This window comes from Drosophila ficusphila, unplaced genomic scaffold (assembly GCF_018152265.1).
Source record: "Drosophila ficusphila isolate 14025-0441.05 unplaced genomic scaffold, ASM1815226v1 contig_220, whole genome shotgun sequence".
In the NCBI taxonomy this organism is placed as follows: domain Eukaryota; kingdom Metazoa; phylum Arthropoda; class Insecta; order Diptera; family Drosophilidae; genus Drosophila; species Drosophila ficusphila.
This window is the reverse complement of record NW_025064118.1, coordinates 344610-365249: the sequence shown is the minus strand read 5'-3', so window position 1 is coordinate 365249 and position 20640 is coordinate 344610. Positions and strand designations below refer to the sequence as shown.

At 36.7% G+C, this 20640-nt stretch overlaps 1 protein-coding gene across 3 annotated transcripts; it reads right to left on the bottom strand.

Moving 5' to 3' along the window:
• Positions 1-10141: 10141 nt before the first annotated feature.
• On the bottom strand, positions 10142-20115 carry LOC108095007 (metabotropic glutamate receptor). 3 transcript variants are annotated; one of them, XM_017195851.2, is made up of 9 exons: positions 19980-20112; positions 18244-19015; positions 16401-16944; positions 15073-15326; positions 14902-15008; positions 14388-14513; positions 13808-14327; positions 13454-13749; positions 10142-12779 (listed from the first exon to the last, which is right to left on the bottom strand). In XM_017195851.2, exons 2-9 carry the CDS (start codon positions 18923-18925, stop codon positions 12387-12389), a joined length of 2922 nt encoding a protein of 973 aa, XP_017051340.1. In that variant the 5' UTR covers positions 18926-19015; positions 19980-20112; the 3' UTR covers positions 10142-12386. The 3 variants fall into 3 exon arrangements, with proteins under 3 accessions (XP_017051340.1, XP_017051339.1, XP_017051341.1); XM_017195850.2 differs by having other exon boundaries at positions 19987-20112; XM_017195852.2 differs by lacking the exon at positions 10142-12779 and having other exon boundaries at positions 13567-13741; positions 19987-20115.
• Between the last annotated feature and the right edge of the window lie 525 nt (positions 20116-20640).

Here is a 20640-nt window from a genome sequence, read left to right as displayed (position 1 = left end):
AGAGCTGCTCGCATTTGGAAAGCTTAACTATACAAAAAGTCATCTTTAAGAGAGCATTTCACTGTTAAAGTGAAAACCAAGCTCTGGGCATCCCCTTGTATACACTTCAATTTTTTTTGTGGTGATAAGGTCTAGTCAGGAAAAAATTGTATTTATGATCTTCGTATGCGACTTTGTTTATAATAATCATTGTATAATGATTATTGTTCAATATTTTGGATTGATTATGCAGATATTAGTGGTTAGCAAAAACCAGAAGTTGAATTAAAAAGTTTTCAGGCTTTGTATTTAATTCCTTCTTGTTTTTTGTATTACTAATTTTGTAATATTTTTTCGATTGCTCCTATTAAAGCTAAGCAATTCTTTGAATTTAATTTAATTTTTTTATTGTAGAAAAACTAATTTATTTTAAAATGTATGCTGAATGATGAACACAACTTTTGGGAAAGATTCAGTGAGATAACTTTAAAACTGAGATACAAGTGGCGTACTTTCGGCACATAAAGGCGTATTTTTTAAGTCTAAATTTCGTTTTATTATTAGATTTTTTGCAGCGGCATCTTACATGTGCAATTTCCGTATTATATTTTAGAAGAATGCTTAGCTTCCGAGTTAGTTCTGCCATAGATCGTACATTTTCCGCTTTATATGGTTTATTAAATATCGAACCATCTTTATTCCATAAACCATTAATGATTGAACCCGCTCTTTCGTGTAGTCTATCATATAAAAAGTTCATTGAATTGTTGTTAACCAGAAATACAGCTAAGGCGAAATAGAATGTACTTAAACCGTGTCGGTTTATATAACTGGTATAAATGAACAGCACAACTGGTTGCGGCAGTTGAGAGCCTCGATACCAGGCTGTTGTATGAAAAATAGATTAGCCGAATTAGTTCTCTAGACGATAAGTTACCCAAGTTTGAAATTTAAATTGAAATCCATTAAAGGGGAAATAGGTGTACCTGTACGGAAGTGAATAGATAAGGTACAATTACCTGACCTGAAGGTGAATTGGTTAATAAACATAAAAATATATCAAGTTCAGTTACAAGTATTCTACCCTCAAAGTCTGTAAGCAACTTTACTGAAGCGAGAATCTCAACTACCGATTTCAATTTTATTCCTAAATAACAAAATATATTTATATTTAATAAGGTTTGAAAATATTTCCTTCTAGTTATTAGCATTAGTTCGATTCATTAGCATTAGTCCTACCGTATAGGGTAAGCAAGATACCTTATGTTGTTTGTAATGCGCAATGAAAATTTGCAAATTTGCATGTACAAGAGCTCACTCTGATATTCAAGTGTTGGATTGCCCGCATGTAAATGAGCTGACAAAGTGATAACCCCGGTTAAAATAGCTTTTAAGAGGGTTATTATGAAAACAACTGTTCGCCTACTCGGTTTGACGTCTATATACCCTGACAGAGGGCATTATAAAGTCAGTTAAACCCCATTTAGTGTATATATTCATGATCAACATTACCAACTAATTCAATTGTATGGTATATGGTGTCTGAGTCGACCGAATCGGACGACTGTATCGGATAGCTTTCAAAAAAAAAACAAGAAATGAAGCTAGCTGCGGCAAAAAAGAAAATCGCTAATCCACGCGGATGAATTCGCATGCACAGCTAGTTATCACTATAGTTATCTCCAACTTGAATACTGAAAATCCAATGTTCCTACAAACAGCCCCGCTTAAATGCGTCTTAAAAACGCCATTTGCCAGACGGACAAATATAATTAGCTAGATCGACCCGTCTAAAGATCCTGACCAAAAATGTGTGTACTTTATGGGGTTTTAATAAATATAAATAGGTTACACTCAAAAGGCCACCAGGTTCAGCAAGAAAACAGTTTCGATATAATAGTGGGGGGATGTACTTCATCTCTTAAAGAAGTGGATTGCCTGTCCAACAGCTTATCATTATTCAAATAACGTTTTATAAAAATACGTAAAATTATTAGTATCTCAAAACCCTGAAAATGTATTGTAAAATGTATAACTCTAAGATAGGATATACGTTTATCTTAATATTTAAAATAGATTGTAAATTAATAGAGCTTTGATTGTTAACGTTATAAGATTTGATGTTCTATACTCACATTTAGCTGCATTATAATTTTATTGTACGCCCAGTGCCATCGGTGCCTGGCTGTGATTTCCGGCTGCCTTATCATCTGCATGTGACCACCCACAACCTCTTCGGTTTCGCCTCTCAAGAGCTGTTTCTTTTTTTTCGTCAGTTTATTTGCCTCAGTGAGCTCCGATAGTTGATCATTGATGTCCTCATCTCTTTCCTTCGCTAAATATATTTCTTCTTCGTTATAATCTTCAATTATAGTCGTCGATTCACCAACAGCACTATCATGCTTTTCAGGGGACATCTTTTTTGCAGTAAGGGATTCCCCTTTCAGCTGATTGTTGATAGAGGCCAATGGTACCTCCCCAATTAAGTCTTTGCTTAGCCTTAAACACGTTCCATCAACTTTCTGCCCTACGATGGGACCCACGCTACCACTAGAGCTCTCATCTATAAAATTGCAACTGTCCTCTTCGCTGTGATAGTTCTCGTAAACAGAGTCATCGTCCAGGCCCTCGTCAATGAAGTCTAGTGAGGCTTGAGGTTGATGGGAGGATGACATATCCTTTGTTTGCTTTGGATATTTCTTGTTGTTCGGCTGATTTTGCTCTTGTTCCCTCTGCTGCTCCAAGTACTTGTATTCATCCTCCTCGTTAAAGTAGTCTTCTCGATAATCATAACAATTTCTGTCGTGTTCATAATAACCGTTCGTCCGATGATTCGACGGTGTCGTCTGCTGAAGATCCATGTAGTAATCATCCTGCTCACTATCAATATGATAATTCGGTTCTTTTCCGATTGACGGACTGATATCAAAGTCATCTAACTCTGATTCATCGTCATAGATTTCCGTTGGCATTTGTTTTATCAACAATCCCGATTTACCATTGACGGTGGGCAGTTTTTTGCCGGTGGATCCTGCCGGCGGCACCGTCGGTAGTATTTTTGTGCCATTTCCAATTACATGAGATTGCAAGGAAATTATTGTGTCATCTTTAAGCCTGCTCTGATTACCATTTGAGTGGTAATCAGGGAATGTTGTGTTATTAAAGCATGTATTATATTCATTCATTTTGATATTGCTGTTTTGATAATCATCGCCAATATTTGCAAAACGGCCTGACTCAGACTCATCATTGGTTAGTTGATAACCGTAATCGACATTCATTTCATCGAAACGAAGTGGATCTGCATCAACATTACGATTCGATGGTTTTTCCGAAGATGATCCAGACATTGTGGTGGATAATGGCGCAACAACAGATGCCACAGAGGATGCACCTTGATTGACAGCTTGTGTTGCTGATTGAACAGCAGCAGCTGCTTTTCCTAGAATGGAACCAAACATACCACCAGAAGTTGTATTCCCTTTTTTGGTTGTAGATTTAGGCAAATTTTTCGCCGACTCAATTTGTATTTTTTCTTGTACCTCATCAACAAAGCTTGATTCATTTAAATTATCCGTTAGCGATATTTTGATTGGGCTTATAGTCCCGCCTTGTCTATCATTCGATTCGTGATACGAATAATGGTTTTCTTGCAAGCCATAGTCAGATTCCGATTCATTCATAATTTGTTCGTTTAAAATCATTTCATCATAGCTTTCGTCGTAAATGTTACATATATTTCTTACCATTGGCGAACTGTTTTCCATTGCCATTGCCTTATTATAAAAATCTGAACACTCGGAAATGTCTGGAACTGTTTCCATATACAAATTGTTCTCCGTATTCTTGAAAAGACTGGATGAAGATGTCGTTTTAGTATCACTTAAAACATTTTCAGCTGACGACGTTATTAAAGTAGAAGCCGTGTCTGTTTTTGTCGTTGGTGCTGTTGGTTTGCTAGAGATCGAACTTGAACTGGTAAGCAATCCACCAACATTTGGCACAAGCTTAGATGCCAAATTAAAACCAAAACCTTTTTTTGTCGTGTTATTTGCTTCACTGACTTCAGTTGTTGAACTAACACCACTAAAAACGCCATCTAGTCCTCCTTTTAAGCCTTTCGAAAGGCCGCCCAAAACACTTGTTGCGGCAGATGCAACCACATTTGACTTTTGCTGTGTTTGAGACGGCTTGTAATAACCACCTGATCCAGAACTTAAATTTTGATTCATATCTTTTGTGTCTACGGGCTTTTCAATACTTAATTCGTTAGAGGACTTCATATTGATGCTCATACACTCATCTCCACTTGAAATTGGAACATTGCTTAATACGGTTGGTGGTTCGCTAACCGGTGCAACAGTTGCCGTGAGCTGTTGTATGTCAACATTAAAACTATCGTAAAAAGTGTCATCAAACGATACAGCATTGCTCTCTATGGCCTCTTCATTTGGCGTACATTTATAGCGATTCGGAGAATCTACTGAACATACTATGGTGGTAATTGGTTCTGGCGATAAAGTGACAATTTCCGATGACGTTTCTATTTTCTCTTGGCTGGGAAATTGTTGATTCCCAAATAGAAAAGCAGACACGTTGTATGAATCAATAGGTTCTGTTAAGTAAGAAGTTATTATTGGATCACTACATTTGCTTTCAACTATGAAGTCATTGCAAAGTGGATCGGTTTGAACATCAGAAAAATGATCAGTAACAGGATAGTTTTCTGATAGGTCCATAATTGGCTGTGGCAAGTCGGGTAGGACAAATTGCTTCATGTAATCTGTGTACGATGGTAGTGGAGTTATTGACAACGGAGATCTTAACGCTTCAGATGACGGCGACGGTGTATCGTCCTGACTTGCGGTAGTAACCGGCAGTTCTTCTAGAACATTTACGGAAACAGTTGTTGTGAACGCGTCGTTTAAAGGCGTTGTGCTTGTGTCGGGAAGAGAACCTTTCATTGAAAATAAGATCGCTTCCTTATAGTTATCGGAAGTGGAATTAGAAGTGTTTACTAAAGGAGGAGAATAAGTACTCTTTGGTGATTGTTTTAGCATGGTTTGAATCGAATTTGTGCTGGGTTCATTATCGACAAAACTGGATGAACACGTGGTAATACAAGGAAACTGTCCGTCACCACCTGATGACACAAGCGATTGTAAATTACTTAATTCACTAGTGGGCTCCCCGTTGCCGTAGTTGAAATGTTTTGTAGTTGATGTACTGGCAGCATTGGTGATATGATTTTCTTTATCATCGTTTAGGTTTAATGTATAAGGCTTCATATAATCAGATATGTTAAATAAGGCTGATTCCTGCTTGCTTGATGGCTGGGGTGGCTCTTCACTTTCTGAAATCGGTTCGATTAAAGCTTCATGTGGGTCTGCCTTAATGTCTGACTTGGGGTTTTCTTCAGACAAGAAAGAGTTAAAAAAATACGGTTGAATAGTATCGTATGGAAGCTCCACAGACTTGAGATTTTTTTGCGATGCTATAGGAGGTGAGGAGGATGTCCATGGCGACGAAATATCAGCGATGATGGATTTCGGTGAAAATACTTCAACTGGTTTGTTACTATCGCTGGGATAAACAAATGTTGTATGACTGTCTACACTAGATGTTGTTATAAACGATGTTGATGATGTTGTTGCAGCTGTTTTTGCCGATTTTTCATCCAAAGAATTTGATGATAATGTTACGGGGGCGGAGTATGACACCGAATTTGGATTGGGCGTTGAATATGGTTTGGTTTGAGATGATATTGGCAACTTTGGGAGCTGCTTGCCTCGATGACTTTTCTCTGCTATCGAATCTGAATTGTATAATGGCGAGCTTAATGTATCGGAGCCTGTATTACTTAAGGTATGCACTGGTTTGTATTGTGGCGTTGGGAGAACTTTTGGCAATTTTCTAGTTTTTGAAAACGTTGTAGTAGTAGCTTGGGTGCCAGCATCACTTGAAGAAATGACAATTCCTCCACAGTAATCTGGCTTAAGGGAATTATCTGAACTTTTAATAACAGTGTTGGTATTGATGATGCTGTTTCCTGATGTTGTCGAGTCTGTTTGGATGGGATCAGTTGATTTCTTAAAATGCTTTGAGTGTACTACCGGCACTCTAGTCTCACCAGATGCTATCACAGAAGCAGTTGTCATCGCCATCATCAACGAGATTTTTCTCTGATTTTGCAGCTTTAGTTGCGCATTATTCGAGGGTGGTGTGTCGCTATACGTTGAAAGATTGTCCGCATTGTAATTACATCCTTGGTAGTCGCTGTAGTAATCTATGGGCAACATGGAAGTGTATGGTCTAGACATTTGTTCCACAACATCATATGTACTGGATGCAGCAGGGTCCATCGTAAAGTTTTTGTTCAGATAGAGATTTTGTGATAGATCTTCCCTGTGAGCGGCGTCTGCATTTAATCCAAATAAATCTTGACTAAAATAAATGCTGGCTCGATCTGTTTGCGGCAAAGCACGCGATGGAATGTTGGTGGCATTGCTTGTTAATGTCGATGAGCCGGCAAAACCGGCATATCCCTTAAAACTATTGGCACGGATATGCTGGTAATTAACAAGCGAATGCTGACTGTCATCTTCGTGTGCTTCGGCCATGCAGATTCCATGGTATTGTTGGTCTCGTTCTACGCACATACCTTCTGCGCCAAACTTTGGATCCATTCCGCTTCCGCTTTTAATAATTGGCAGCCTAGGCAATATTTTTGACGAGCCATATTTTTGATTTCCATAATCAAATCCTTCTTCAGATGTGACACCCGTACTATTCTCATTCCAATTGTCAACGGATTTCATTTCAAAATCGCGCTGCTCTTGAATTTCATAACATTCTAAGTGGTCGTACCCATAACTATTGTTAATTTTATCTACGTTTGTAAGTACTGTATCACTGGTGAGGTGGTGGTACTCATCTGGTCCTGGATTCGAAAAATCATGTGATCCGCTAAAATACTCTGTGGTGCTATTCTGTGATCCATAAGGAATATGGGTGTAGGTTGACCGACCGGTGTCAGAGGATAAGGCACCGTTTTGTGTATTATGAAAATAATCATGCCTTGCGTAGTGCTAAAAGAGACGACAGATTTATTAACTTTATACTAATAATACAAACATAAATACTTGCCGTCATATTTTTTTAAATGTTTTTGGCTCGACTGTTATCTGGAATTTATTCGTTTTGTTCGATCTTGTTTAATACTCATAAAGTAATCTTGTGACATGGTAGCTTTTGCCAGACACCGGATTCCATCCAAAACACCTGAAATTTATATATGCCTTGTAAAAAATTATTGTAAACTGCGGTATTGCGTAAACAAACTTTAATAAACTTTTTCCAATAAAACTGGTTTAGGCCCAAATAACATAACATAAATGCTTAAGCGCTAAGCGATAAAATTCCTACACATGGAACAACTAAAAGTTATGCTTTTTCTGATATAATTTATATATTCTGATATAATTTATTTATACACATCAAACTTTCGCACTTATGTTAATGTAAATAAATGCATATATGCACCAATTTTAAAAGCCAGCATTTTGTTAAATAGCCCGATGTTTTCAATTTTACGTTTATATACTATGTAAATACAAAGCAGTAAGGTGTAGATTCGAATGCATTTGCTTTTTGTAGAACTAAAAAAAATGGAATAAATTTAATAGTTTAAAGCCAGTAAATGTAATCATAGTTTACGCATACAAGATTATTTATAAGAATGCAATTATGCATATGTAAAAATTGGGTTTCAATAGCATATCCCTGAATTGTACCGATGTATCAGAAAATGAGTCTAATTGTTTTCACCTCATAAGACTTAAGTTTGAAATCTTAAAGGTTTCCTTAAGCATAGTAATGTTTTCCCCATTAAATATTCACATTTTTTTCTTTGTTAAGATTGCTATCAATTGAGTAAATAACTTTTAACTTCTCTTAGACTTAGTACACAGTAACTGAAAAAGATTATTTAGTATTGTATAATTTCAATTCAACGAAAATAACGGGACATGCGCAAAACGCAGAGAAGATAACACTCACGGAGTGGTGAATTCACGTGGTGAATTCCACTTAGTACAGATGTGAAAGACAATATACCAACTCCATTGAAACACATTGAAACCACATTACAGAAAACAGCTGGAACTCTGCTCAAAAAATTTGAAAGTTTTCCTATTTATTGCAAAGGGCTCAATTTTTTCTTACCCGTCAGCATTTTAATTACCATTTTTACAATATTTGGAAAGCTTTTATTGGGTATCAAATTGGTATGAAATTAAAAAATGACTCAAGAACATCACGTGAAAAGTAGTCGAAACAGACGCAAATGTTCTACACACGAATATGTTCAAATTGCACTGCATAATTGGTATTCCTCAAAACACTCCTGTATGTATTTTTTTTAATAAGTTTGTTAGCAGTTCGTTAAAAAAAAAATGATAAAGCGCCGATGCAGTTTTATAGAAAAGAAAATATACATAATCTGCTGTTGGCAGTATGAAAACCGTTTATGTGAGATGTATTGAGTTGAGGTTGATGCCTTGTGGAAGTTAGAGCTTCACATTTATTAAAGATCCCAATCATTACGCTAGTTTGTGCTATGTGGGACTACCAACTTAAAGCACTTATTTAAAAACTAAAAAAATACTTATTTTATATTGGGTTGGCAAGAAAGTAATGTCGTTTTTTTTAGTAATCGTTTTTAATCTAATTTATTTACGACTAATCGAGCACCAGGGTCACACTTTTTAGTATCTTTTTAAAGCTTACTATCTTAGGTACTATCGACGAAAATTTGGTAATTATTCGATAAAATTTGTGAAAACTAAAGCAAATTAAACATGGAGGACCAAAGTGAGCATTTTCGGCATATATTGCTTTTTGCTTTGTGCGAAGTGTATGGTAAAGATGCCATGAGTGATCGCCAATGTCAGCGCTGGTTTGCCAAATTCAGGCTTGGAGATTTTGGAGTTAAAGACGCCCCACGTTCTGGTCGACCATCGGCCCTTTTTGACGGACAAATTCAGGCTTTGCTGGATGAAAACCGGCGTTATTTAACAGGGGAGATGTCAGAGAAGCTCAGTGTGTCGCATACAACGGTTGAAAACCATTTGAAGAAACTTGGCTACGTAGGCAAGCTCGATGTTTGGGTTCCGCATAACTTAAAGGAAATTCATCTAACTAAGCGTATCAACATCTGCTATTCTCTGCTGCAACGGATTAAAAACGATCCTTTTTTTGAAGCGGATCATTACTGGCGACGAAAAGTGGGTTGTTTACAATAATGTCCAACGAAAAAGATCATGGAGCAAGGAGCCAGCCCAAAGGCCAATATCCATCAGAGGAAAGTTATGCTGTCTGTTTGGTGGAATTGGAAGGGTGTAGTGCACTTTAAGCTGCTGGGACGGAATGAAACCATCAATTCAGATGTGTACTGTCGCCAGCTATTCAATTTGGCGGAAAAAAAATAAAGAAAAGGAGCCGGCACTAGCTAATCGCAAGGGTATAGTCTTTCACCATGACAACGCTAGGCCCCACACATCTTTGGTCACTCGGCAAAAATTAACGGAGCTGAATTGGGAAGTGCTACCACATCCACCTTTTAGTCCGGACTTAGCACCTTCAGATTACCATTTTTTTCGCTCTCTTCAAAACTCTTTGAATGGTAAAAACTTTGATTCAGATGAGGCTGTCGAAAACCACTAGTCTCGATTCTTTGCTGGAAAAGACCAAAAGTTCTTCGAGCGCGGAATTATGCAGCTGCCCGAAAGATGGTTATTAATGGTCGAACAAAACGGCCAATACATAATTGATTAATTATAAGTCCTGATATAAATAAATCATCTTTGAAAATATTGAAAAAAAACGACGTGACTTTCTTGCCAACCCAATAGAAGTATTTTTGGCCACCATCACGACCACTGTGCGCTGCCAAAATTATTTGGCAATCTTAATGAAAACTTCGCTGTTTTATCAAACATGCATGATTTAAAATTTTTTTTTTCCGAGGTTCTGAGATCGTCTCCTTCATTGCGTTGGCCACTTCTAAGCTATTCGTCTGTAATGCAGAAAACTGTTGGAAAAGTTTAATTTATCACATTGTCACTAAAATTGTATAGCCCTACCAGGAAAACAAATATTAGACTATTGTTTTTATATTATTTTATATATTGTTTTATAGCAACTTTTTAGATAAGAATTTTTTTTAAAAATTTGACTACTATATCATGTAGCTGACACAGAAAAGATCGAAAAACTATATACAATTGGTTAAACACAAAGTATAAAGTCGTTGTTCTACTCTCACAAGCAACATTTTGGGAAAAAAAATGAAAATAAAATAATGAAAAAAATAAAAAAGTTTCTGATACCTATAATAACATTTTTTAAACGACCCCTGAATTAAGATTTTTTTCAAATTAAAATCTGTTATCGGCTATTGTATATTGCTGTTACAAAAGCTACTACTGAATGAAGCTAGCTTCGTTTCTTTTATTATTAATTTTCATTTATTAATTTTTTTTCTTTTTGTTTTTGTAATTATAACTTTTAGTTTAAATTAAGCCTGTGTAAAATATATAAGTTTGCTTCCAATACTGCTAATAGAACAACTTATTTGTACTTAATCTTACTTATTAAATTTACTTATTAAAGTACATATTTATTTATCACCTCCTTGAACCTTGAACCTCCTTGATGATAGCAACGGATATTTTGAAATCAAATCGCTGTCTTAATAAATAAGTTCGTACAAGATTGATTTTTTCCATTTCTTGTCGGATTTCCCTAGTTTTTTATTCATTTAAAAAAAGTTAAAAACTAAATACTGAAACTGAAATACACTACTTACTTAATTTTATATGTATAACATCTAATTAAATTACTTTTACATAGTATAGCATATCTCTTAAAAACGTGAAGTAAGGTAATGTTTGTACAATCAGGATAACTAAGCCATCCTTAAATTAGATAGTAACTATACAACAGATAATATTTTGGTTTGATTGATTTTTAATTTATTTGTCTTTATTGTATGTATTATATAATTTGATTACAAACCGATCAGAAGGCTTTTATATATAATATTTCTGGTGCAACGAAATGGTTAAAGCTAAAAGTTGTAAAATTATTATACCTATTATATATTAGTGACAATTTCTTATTAAAATCTAAACAACACAAACATCGATGTTTTTGGATTTACAGGTTACTGCAACAAAGCGGTTTCACTTATATACTGTCAGATATGATTAGATACGTATTAGATACGCATGGGTTAACCAATAAAACCCAAATTACTTTCCAAATTTAAAAACCACAAAGGAAGCTAGCTTCGGCGAACTGAAACTTTCACAACCGAACCTAAATCAAAAATCTACGGTGGCAAGATTTTTTTCTATTGTTAGTTCGATCCTTATTACGTCAGCGATAAAGTCCTCTTTATAGCTTTATGATATATTAGTCCGAGTTTTATAGATAAAATTGTTTCATATCTATTACCGTATCGAATTGCTACAATTCGAGCTAAATGCACGAATGCTTAACAACATCAAAGCTAAAAAGACTTTTCTACTAATTTCCTACAACTTCTCCGATTGTTTCTATAAAATTAAATTCGTAAGATAAGAGCTGTTAGAAAACTGTATGTTCCAAAAATCATGCTTTCATTATAAAAACACCGGTGATTTTTATTTCTATTTATTTTATATTTATCTATATTTCCTATGGTTGCTATAGCTATAGGATTGTTACGTCTAGGATCTTCTGAGATAGAAAAAAAAACCAGGTTAGAATTTTTTATTAATTTTGTATAGAGTTTTTCAATATTTTCTGTGGCAGCTAAATAATCGAGTCGGTTTCTATAAAATTTTTCTCGTAATTCAAGAGTCTTTGGAAAACATGATCTAATGAAAAGCATGCTTATACGATAAAAATAATTGGCCTTCGATTTTTTTTTTAAATTTTCTATGGAAACTATATGATATAGTCGTTCGATCCGGGACGTTCCATTTAACCACCTACCGACTACCTGCAGCGACTTCAAAACTTACATAAAATTAGAAAGACGTAAACGTCAATCAACTCTGGTGGCAATGCTGATTAAGAATTTATATGCTTTACGGGGACCGATGTGTCTCCTTCAAGGCGTAAACTTCTAATTGAAATTATAATGCCCTCTGCAAAGGTATAAAAACCTTGTATCGAAGATACATCGGTTTTAGATGCATCAAATAGGTTCTCCGAACTATATATATCCAAAGATAAGAAAATTACATTTCGTAGACCTTTAACCTTTAAATTAAAATGTAAATTTCCATAAGATAACTAGTCTTTCCAAAAGCGTCGGTTCTTAGTTAACATTGAAGTATGATATATATATTGGTGGAGACCTAATTCTTTGTTTGATTACAAACTGACTCAACATATTCACATTCTTCGGGCACGAATTCTCCGTTAATATATTCATTACTTTTGTGGATGACCGGTTTTTGGCCTTCAAGGTTTGGACTGTTTTGTATTGGAGGAACACTTGAAGTCGCCGTAGCAACTGCAGCTTCTTTTGTCGGCACGGTGGCACCTCCTGCCTGCGTTCGACTAATTCCGGAGCTAGTTGGCGCGGCTCCACCTGCTGCCGATCTCCTATAGACGGTGCTGTTCATGGTCAGCTTTCGAACATTTTTATCCGGATGAAAGACGAGTATGTATACCTTGGGTGAATATAGGCACACAAGGGCAACGGAAGCACTTAAACTTATGGAAATGCACAATGTAGTAGTTTGGACCTGAAACAAATTGTTTTGCATTAGTTGTTTTTGAAAAAAATATAATCATAACTTAAGGCTGAAGAAAAGTAAATGCAATAGTCAAGTTCCTTGCAAGTGCCTTAGCAATTTCACTGCGGCAGAGAAAAATTTGAAGCCCCTCCACCCCCTACGCATTGCTATTTTGTTATATGCTTATATATCAGGATCATGAGCATATCAGTTAGTGTTTCATGTGTTGTCCAATATCAATAAGAACACGTTATAATCCCTGCCCTATTCCCAATCTTCTCTGCAAGTTAGGTCATCATCCTATACCAGAATCGACTTCTATATCATATAGTCACCGATTTTCAAAAAATAAAACTGGTAATTCAGGAGTTAGCAGAGAATACTCAATTCGATCAGTTTCCGTGTACTATCTGCAATAACTTTTCAGGCAGATAGGTTTTGAACTGAGGGACTTTCAGAGAAAGTGACCAACGGATAGATCGGACAAGTGCCCAAAGCGATTCAGATGGGGGTGATCAATATAAATACCAAAATTATTTATGGAGTCTTTTTGAACGAGTTATTGTTGAAAGTAATTACAATATAATACCCTCTACAAGGGTATCAAAACGATAAGATGAGTGATAGAAATCAAGTTTTTAATCTACAAATAGTGGTTCGCAAAATAATGTATATGTACATACCTCATAGGAATTTCCGGTCCCAAAGTATATTGGCACAAAGGCTAGCCAGATAATACACGTGGTGTACATTGTGAATCCAATAAACTTTGATTCATTAAAGTTTTCTGGTATTTTCCTGGTTTTTATTGCATAAACAGTGCAGATCGTGATAAGAATCATATTATACAGCTGAGAAAAGAGAAAGGACATGTCCTGAATTTTGCACTTAAGTATCACCTCCTTTCTGTCTGGGTAGTAGAATCGCGTTCCAGGTGGTTCCACTACCATCCAAATCATTGTGATTAGTACCTGTATTGCTAGAGAGTCATAAGATCATTGTTTTTATGAAAACGTGTTGAGGTAAATAGTTCTTACCGATCAAGGATGCTGTAATAACCACCTGTGATTGTGGACTAATATATTTAAGGCGCTGGGCTGACTTGGACGCAGAGTGAAAAATTCGTGAAATTCGATTTGTTTTTGTTAGTAGAGCACTGTAGATAATGGAAAAGCCAACCCCAATGCCAAATCTCTGCAGCACACAGGAAGCAATTGTTGGCTTAGCGATCAGCGCAAAAGTGTTGCAGTAACACACCAGGATGCCAAAGAGAAGCGTATAGCTCAACTCTCGACCGGAAGCTCTCACCAGTGGAGTATCATGGTTTTTCGCAAACAAAACAATAACAATAATTGTCACGATAATACCAAATATTGCTATGGCCATCGGAATAAGTGCAAATAACGAGTTTAGTCGCATATACTGAATATCCAGAGCATAACAGGAAAGCTTGTCGGCATAAGGCCAAAACCCTGGTCCACAGTCCTTGCAGGTGAACTCATCATAAACGTATTCAAAGGACTCGCAGCTGTCGCATATCCAGCAACAAGTGTCCCCCTATAAGAACAAGGTTTGAGCTGCAAAACATAGCCACCATGCAGATGAAATGCTTCATACCTGTTGCTTCTTAATCATTCCCACCTCACAGGGCAGTGAGCAAGCCGATGTCGGTTGTTCGGTTTCCTTGTTCCACACAACTGTTTCGGAATTTAGTTGCAATCCATTAAACCATTTGCCAATTAGCTGAAAAGTTTTACACGGACTGCGTGGGTATGCTTGCTTCGTACTAAATTCTTATCTACTTATTGTATATTTATACCCTTGCAGAGCAAAGGGTATTATAATTTCAGTCAGAAGTTTGCAACGCAGTGAAGGAGACACCTCAGGCCCCATAAAGTATATATATTCTTGATCAGCATCACCTTCTGAATCAAAATACGTCTGTACGTCTGTACGTCTGTCCGTTTGTCCGTTTGTCCGTTTGTCCGTCTGTCCTCCTGTCCTGTGCCTAAATTATAATACCCTTTGCTCTGCAAGGTTATAAAAATGGGAACATTTTTAGGGTGGTAGTGGTTACAATGTAGACGGTTTTTAAAAATTTCAAAAGGATAAATATACATTAGTGCCGTACCTTGTACTGGTATCCTGAAGAATTCTCAAGACGTTGATAGTTTAAAATGTCATATCTAGCCAATCCATCCCCTTGACGATCAAATTTGACTTCACTGCCCGCCAGATCTTTCAGATAAAATCCAATGTGGAATAAATAAGATATCGAACGTATTGAATAAGTGTACTCAACCTATGAATGAGACGTTCAGAAGGTAATTGTTGTAGAAATCCTTTCCGTCGTAGTTAGCCATATCGGGACAAGCTTGCGACTTGCTATCAGTCAAAGGTTTTCGATACCACACAGACTCACTATGGTGATGCTTTCGTTGTTCCATCGTTTGATCGCTTGGTATATTACAGCGATCGTTATGCAAGTTATGCAGTGCGTAGGCAAATGCGTATACAGCATCCACAACAAATTGAGTCTTTGACTCTTGCTCGTATCTGTAAATATATAAACACAAGCGGCTCACACCCACGAATGGAAAGCCGGAAAGTGATAGGGATAGAGTGAAAGAGTGAGTGAGAAGGCGAGTGATAGAGAATTCACTTTGTGTAGACTTTGCCGGATGATTGCGCCAAAGGATGCACTGAATTTTTCCTTCGACTTTTTCTGGCACTGGCGTAGCAAAAGTTTTCAAACTGCCACCCTACACAACCATCTTTCTATACTTCCATATATAATATTTGAAAAATGTTGCAACATTGACTTTTATGTTGTTGAATTGTGTTGACCAGCGAAGCGGACACAGGACCTCTAGTACTTTATAAATACCTAATACATTTATGTAAGGCAAGTATCTTAGCACGCTATGCATGTATTAAAACTTTAAGGCCCTTTAATTGTGGTAATAATTTCTGTTGAGTACCACTAATACTTAAACAGCAGGAAACGGAAACAGAGATCATGCAGTTATCGCATTGAGAGTGCGAGAGAGCACAGCAAGAGCAAGAGAGAAGACAGCCACTGCTCTCCCACAATTTGAACCACGTCAGTTATTAATGAGCGCAATGAGCGAGTGCAAAGCGAAACAATGGAAATTTATATTTAATTCTATTTGCATCTTGGTCCTTTATGCAAACTTTACGTAAACTTCTCCGGGCAATAACCTAATGTTGTGTAGGGTGGCAGTATGAAAACTTTTGCTACGCCAGTGCCAGAAAAAGTCGAAGGAAAAATTCAGTGCATCCTTTGGCGCAATCATCCGGCAAAGTCCACACAAAGTGTCGGTGTTCTAATTAAACATTAGGTTTGCATTCCAGTTTAGGCGGCGTAGGGCAAAAATTAAAAAGCTTTTTTGTACTGATTCTATGCGATCAGCATGTACTCCGTATCGGGGACTCCAAACAAGTGCCCCATACTCAAGGATTGGCCGGACCAATGATATAAATAAAGTCTTGGTAACGTAAGGATCCTCAAATTCCTTGGACCAATAAATCCAAGCATTCCCCTAGCTTTATTAACCATGTTCGAAATATGAAATTCTCGTCAGATTGGCTTATAATTCGAAAACTTACCCAACTTTTTCTGACAGCCGAAAACTATCGTCGCATGTAGTTTTAGTTTTAATACCGACCCTTAGGTCATCAGAATCAACCGAGCTCGATTCGTTAGTCTGTTTCAAAACAGGTGAGAGTATGCAATTAAATGTGTCTTCCCAGTACTCAGCAAACCAGGGATTCCTTTGATTTGTCCCTGGCGTCAGCTGCATCATATAGCGATCAAAGTCCTCGATTATCTCCGACTGCAGTTCCACTGTTATGGCGCCCTCGGCAATATCCTCCAGTCCCTCCAGCAGTTTTTGTTGCTTCCCCCAACCGTCACTTGCTATCCAATGAAACGGCTGTGATAAGTTGGCACGCTTAGCTGCCTGAAGAATACTGCGCGCGTCTTCGGCTCTTGTGAAGAGGACGACTCCGCGAGCGTTGGGCTTCTTTCGAAGTTTACTTATAATTGAGTCAAAAACCTTTTCGTCTGCTGCACTTGGCACTTTCTCTGCCACCGCTATGCAGACATGCCGCTCGGTGGCTTCCTTGTGAAAAGCTTCAATTCCATATTCACCTAGAAATTAATTAAGACAGGTAAATAATTTACTAATTTTTATAAAATAATATATAGTACGTATATGTATTGCGGAGCGTGGATATAAAATATGTATAATAATACCTGTAACAGGGATTATCATGTTGATTACAAAATGATAACCATCTTCACTTTGCCAAAAAATAATAGGATATTGTAGTGCATTATATAATCGATGTGTTTCGAGCACATGCTGCAATTTGTTTGTCACGAGAATCCAAATTGTCACCAACGACTACGATAGCCTCATCATCAATTGTCGGTGCACTAAAACGTCTCGCACGTTCTCCCACAGCAGTTTTATTAGCTCTCATGTTTTACAATTGGTCTGTGCACTTAATAGTTCTCTGAACAACGCTGGTCTACTTCGTGCTGTGAATCACCCATAAAATAAACCTGCAGAAATTTGTAGTCAGAATTTGGTGGAGATAATAAGGAACCTGCTCGATGATATATTTGAATGAATTTGAAACATCCAATAACGATAATAATGATGTAGAGAATGGAATACCCATAGAAAGAGAACTGGTATGAACCCGAATTGCAATAAAAATAATTATATATGTAATTATTTAATATATTATATATATAAATATTTCAGTTGATTTCGGGGTGCTCTACATCGTTGGAGTTATTTACATGTAGAAAATGTATTTTACAGATATATGTAGAATATGCTATCTCAGGATATGCACCTGGAATGTCCGAACCCTTAGTTGGGAAGGTCACGGATGACCTCGAAAAATTAAAATTACCGCCGTCCAGCAAAGGAAATGGACAGGACAAGGTTCCTCCAAGCGAGCAAACTGCGAGGTGCGTTCAAAAAGTATCGCGAATTTTGTGTTTTTTCAAAAATTATTGAATCCCACGAGCATGAGTTTCAAAATATGGGATTTTTTAACAACCCTTGAATCGAGAAAAAAAACTTCATTAAAATCCGACAACATTATCATATAGCTGCAATAGGAAAGATCGAAAAATCTATATAGAAATAACAATATTAAAATTATAATATAGTTGTTTTTTATCAGGCAAGCATGATTTTTGGAATATAGAGTTTTCTAACGACTCTCAAATAACGAATTAAAGTTTATCAAAATCGGACAACTATTTCATATGGCTACCATAGAAAAATCGTCATAGCTTTGATGTTTTTTAGCCTTTATGAATTTTGTTAGACATATTTAATAACTGCAAGGGTAAATAAGCTTTGGTTTGCCAAAGCTAGCTTCATTTCTTGTTTTCATTAGTCTTGCCAACCTTATTCTCAAAACTTACCGTAAGATCCCTCGGAATGTATCGTTGAAACATATGTCCAGTTAAAGTTTTTGAGTATATCTACAAGGGCTACGGATTGAAATGTGTCTGGCGGTACAGTTCTGGCGAACAGATCAAAGCGTGATTTATCCGAAAGCGTTTTGGCGGTTGAAGCTGGTGAAATTTGAGGAATGTGAAACAAACGCAGCAAGTTGGCAACTTGCAAGGACACAGAACTATATGATCCGCCAATAACTCCGAAAACGGGGCCCGACGAAGCGTTTTTTCTCAGCTGTGGGCTTGACGAATCCGAGCACTCGAATACCGACGTGTCGAGGTTATTGAGAGATGCTCGAACGAACTGCAGCGACTGATTCAAAGCATATGTATCTCTGGAGCAGGTGTCGAGTATATGGACCCCTATCGTTATGCCAGGCAGTATATCGGAGTCGTTGTTGACGCGATCAATGGCGTACAGCATTGCCTCCAGGCGTTGAACTCCTCTATTATATACCTTTGGTCCACATGGAGAACCTTCGCCTTTCTCGTGAACGGGAAATAACCCTCCGAGTATTATGTCTCCAGGCAGGGAAACGGATACAGTATCCTGAGAATGTGCGTTACTTGGACTTCTTAAATCGACCATTCGGCTCCAGGACAAAACAATTCCGACTACTACAATTATAGTAGTTTTTCGATTCATCTTAGCAAAAGCACTTGATGTTTTTTTTTTGTAATTTTTCTTAAGCCCCAAAGAAAAATGCCATCATCGAAGAACTTATTTGAGTTTATGCTGAAAATATAGAAGAAAAATACCACTTGTCATCAATTAAAGTTGACCTTGCATAATTTTATTACATTTAATACCTAATTATGGGCAACAAATTTTACCTTAAACTTTTAATAATATCAGTTTCGTCTGCGGAGACTAAGTTTGCACATTTTTCCACTATGTCATGTCACTATGTCATGACCTATGTCATTTAGTTCTCGCTTGCCTTTGTGTTTGCTACTAATTTAAATTTAATTTCCTCAATATTGTACTGGGAAAACTCAATTAAACTCAATTTATTAAACGTTGTTAAAAAAAAGACTAACAAATCAAAAAGATTAACTCCCTGGTGATCACAAACATTTCAACATTGATTTCGTCTTCTGACTATATATAAAATTAATTATATTTTTAATAGCGACAGAAGTTTCGAATGTCTTAGTTTCGGCGATTTATATTTTTAATATTAAATTACATTCTGTAATTTATACGGTGTTGCTATCATTTATACTGCTCAAGGGTTTTAGTTTCAGCTATTTATATTTTTAAAATATATTAACATTCTGTTACTTATATCCTTTACCCTCGGTTCGTGTCTGTGCTAAAAGCGCGAAATGGACCTTTTTTAACAGAAGCTTACGGGACACGTTAAACGAAAGAGAAGGAGCTTTGCTCTCAAGAGCTTAAAGAAGTACCAACAAGAATGGTAAAATGATGATGGCGTTGCTTTGAAGCTGTGGAAGCAATGTATTAGCGAAAGCCCTAAAAGAAAAATTACACTTATACACATATTTATATAAATTTATATATGCCCGACGTTATTGTTAAGTCTTCTTAAAAACGGTTCCATATCAGAGAAAATGTTTTTATAAATATAGATTTTCAACATTGAATAGTCCAAAAACCCAAGAGATTGCGAATTTTAAATGTACTTTATCACTTATTTAAGGAATCGTTTTTACTGCTATTTAGTAAATTAAATTACCTTTTACCTCTTTGGATAGAAACTAGAAAATTATTATACAACTTTGACCGAAAATTGTTCTAATTTGTGATACGCGTACGTCTTGTCTTAGCATTCTCAGTATGTTGACTGATATATCCATGATAAGCCAACGCAATTTCAGTTCTTGTAGGGGCAGCAGCAGCACAACAACAACAAGGAAATCAGTACCAGCAGCGGTGGCCAAGGAAAAGAACAACAATAGCAGCAGCACTCTACAACAATCCTTCTAACTGTCCATCTCTCACGAAAGAGCAAATGCGCCTCATCAGCAGCATACCTAAGAGAATACAAAAAGAAACAAAAAATTAAGAGCTCTCCTTCAAAGTTTGATAACGGTAAAACGATTTATTCAAGAGAGCATTGTGCCTAAGACATTACTCTTTTGCTCACTCCTTTTTGTGTCTCTCTTTTCGATTGAATTACTACTATTCCAGTTTTACATGCAGGCACACTAACGTGAATTTCTATCGATATCGTTATTCAAATGATATAAATGCATAGCAAGTACAGTAGAATCCTGTTATACCGACTCCGCTTATAGTGTCCGTCCGGGTTGTGCGACGAAAACTCAATGGTTTGGTTGGTCCCCATACTAACTTATATGAAATGGCCTCCGCTTAGAGCGTTTCCGCTTTAAGCG

Coding starts and splice junctions, on each gene's coding strand:
- LOC108095007 (XM_017195851.2), bottom strand. CDS start 18,925: ATGAATCGAAAAACTACTATAATTGTAGTAGTCGGAATTGTTTTGTCC. Junction 16,945..18,243: donor ACATTCCGAGGGATCTTACG/GTAAGTTTTGAG, acceptor ATTAATTTCTAG/GTGAATATGGAATTGAAGCT. Junction 12,780..13,453: donor GGACCGGAAATTCCTATGAG/GTATGTACATAT, acceptor AATTTGTTTCAG/GTCCAAACTACTACATTGTG.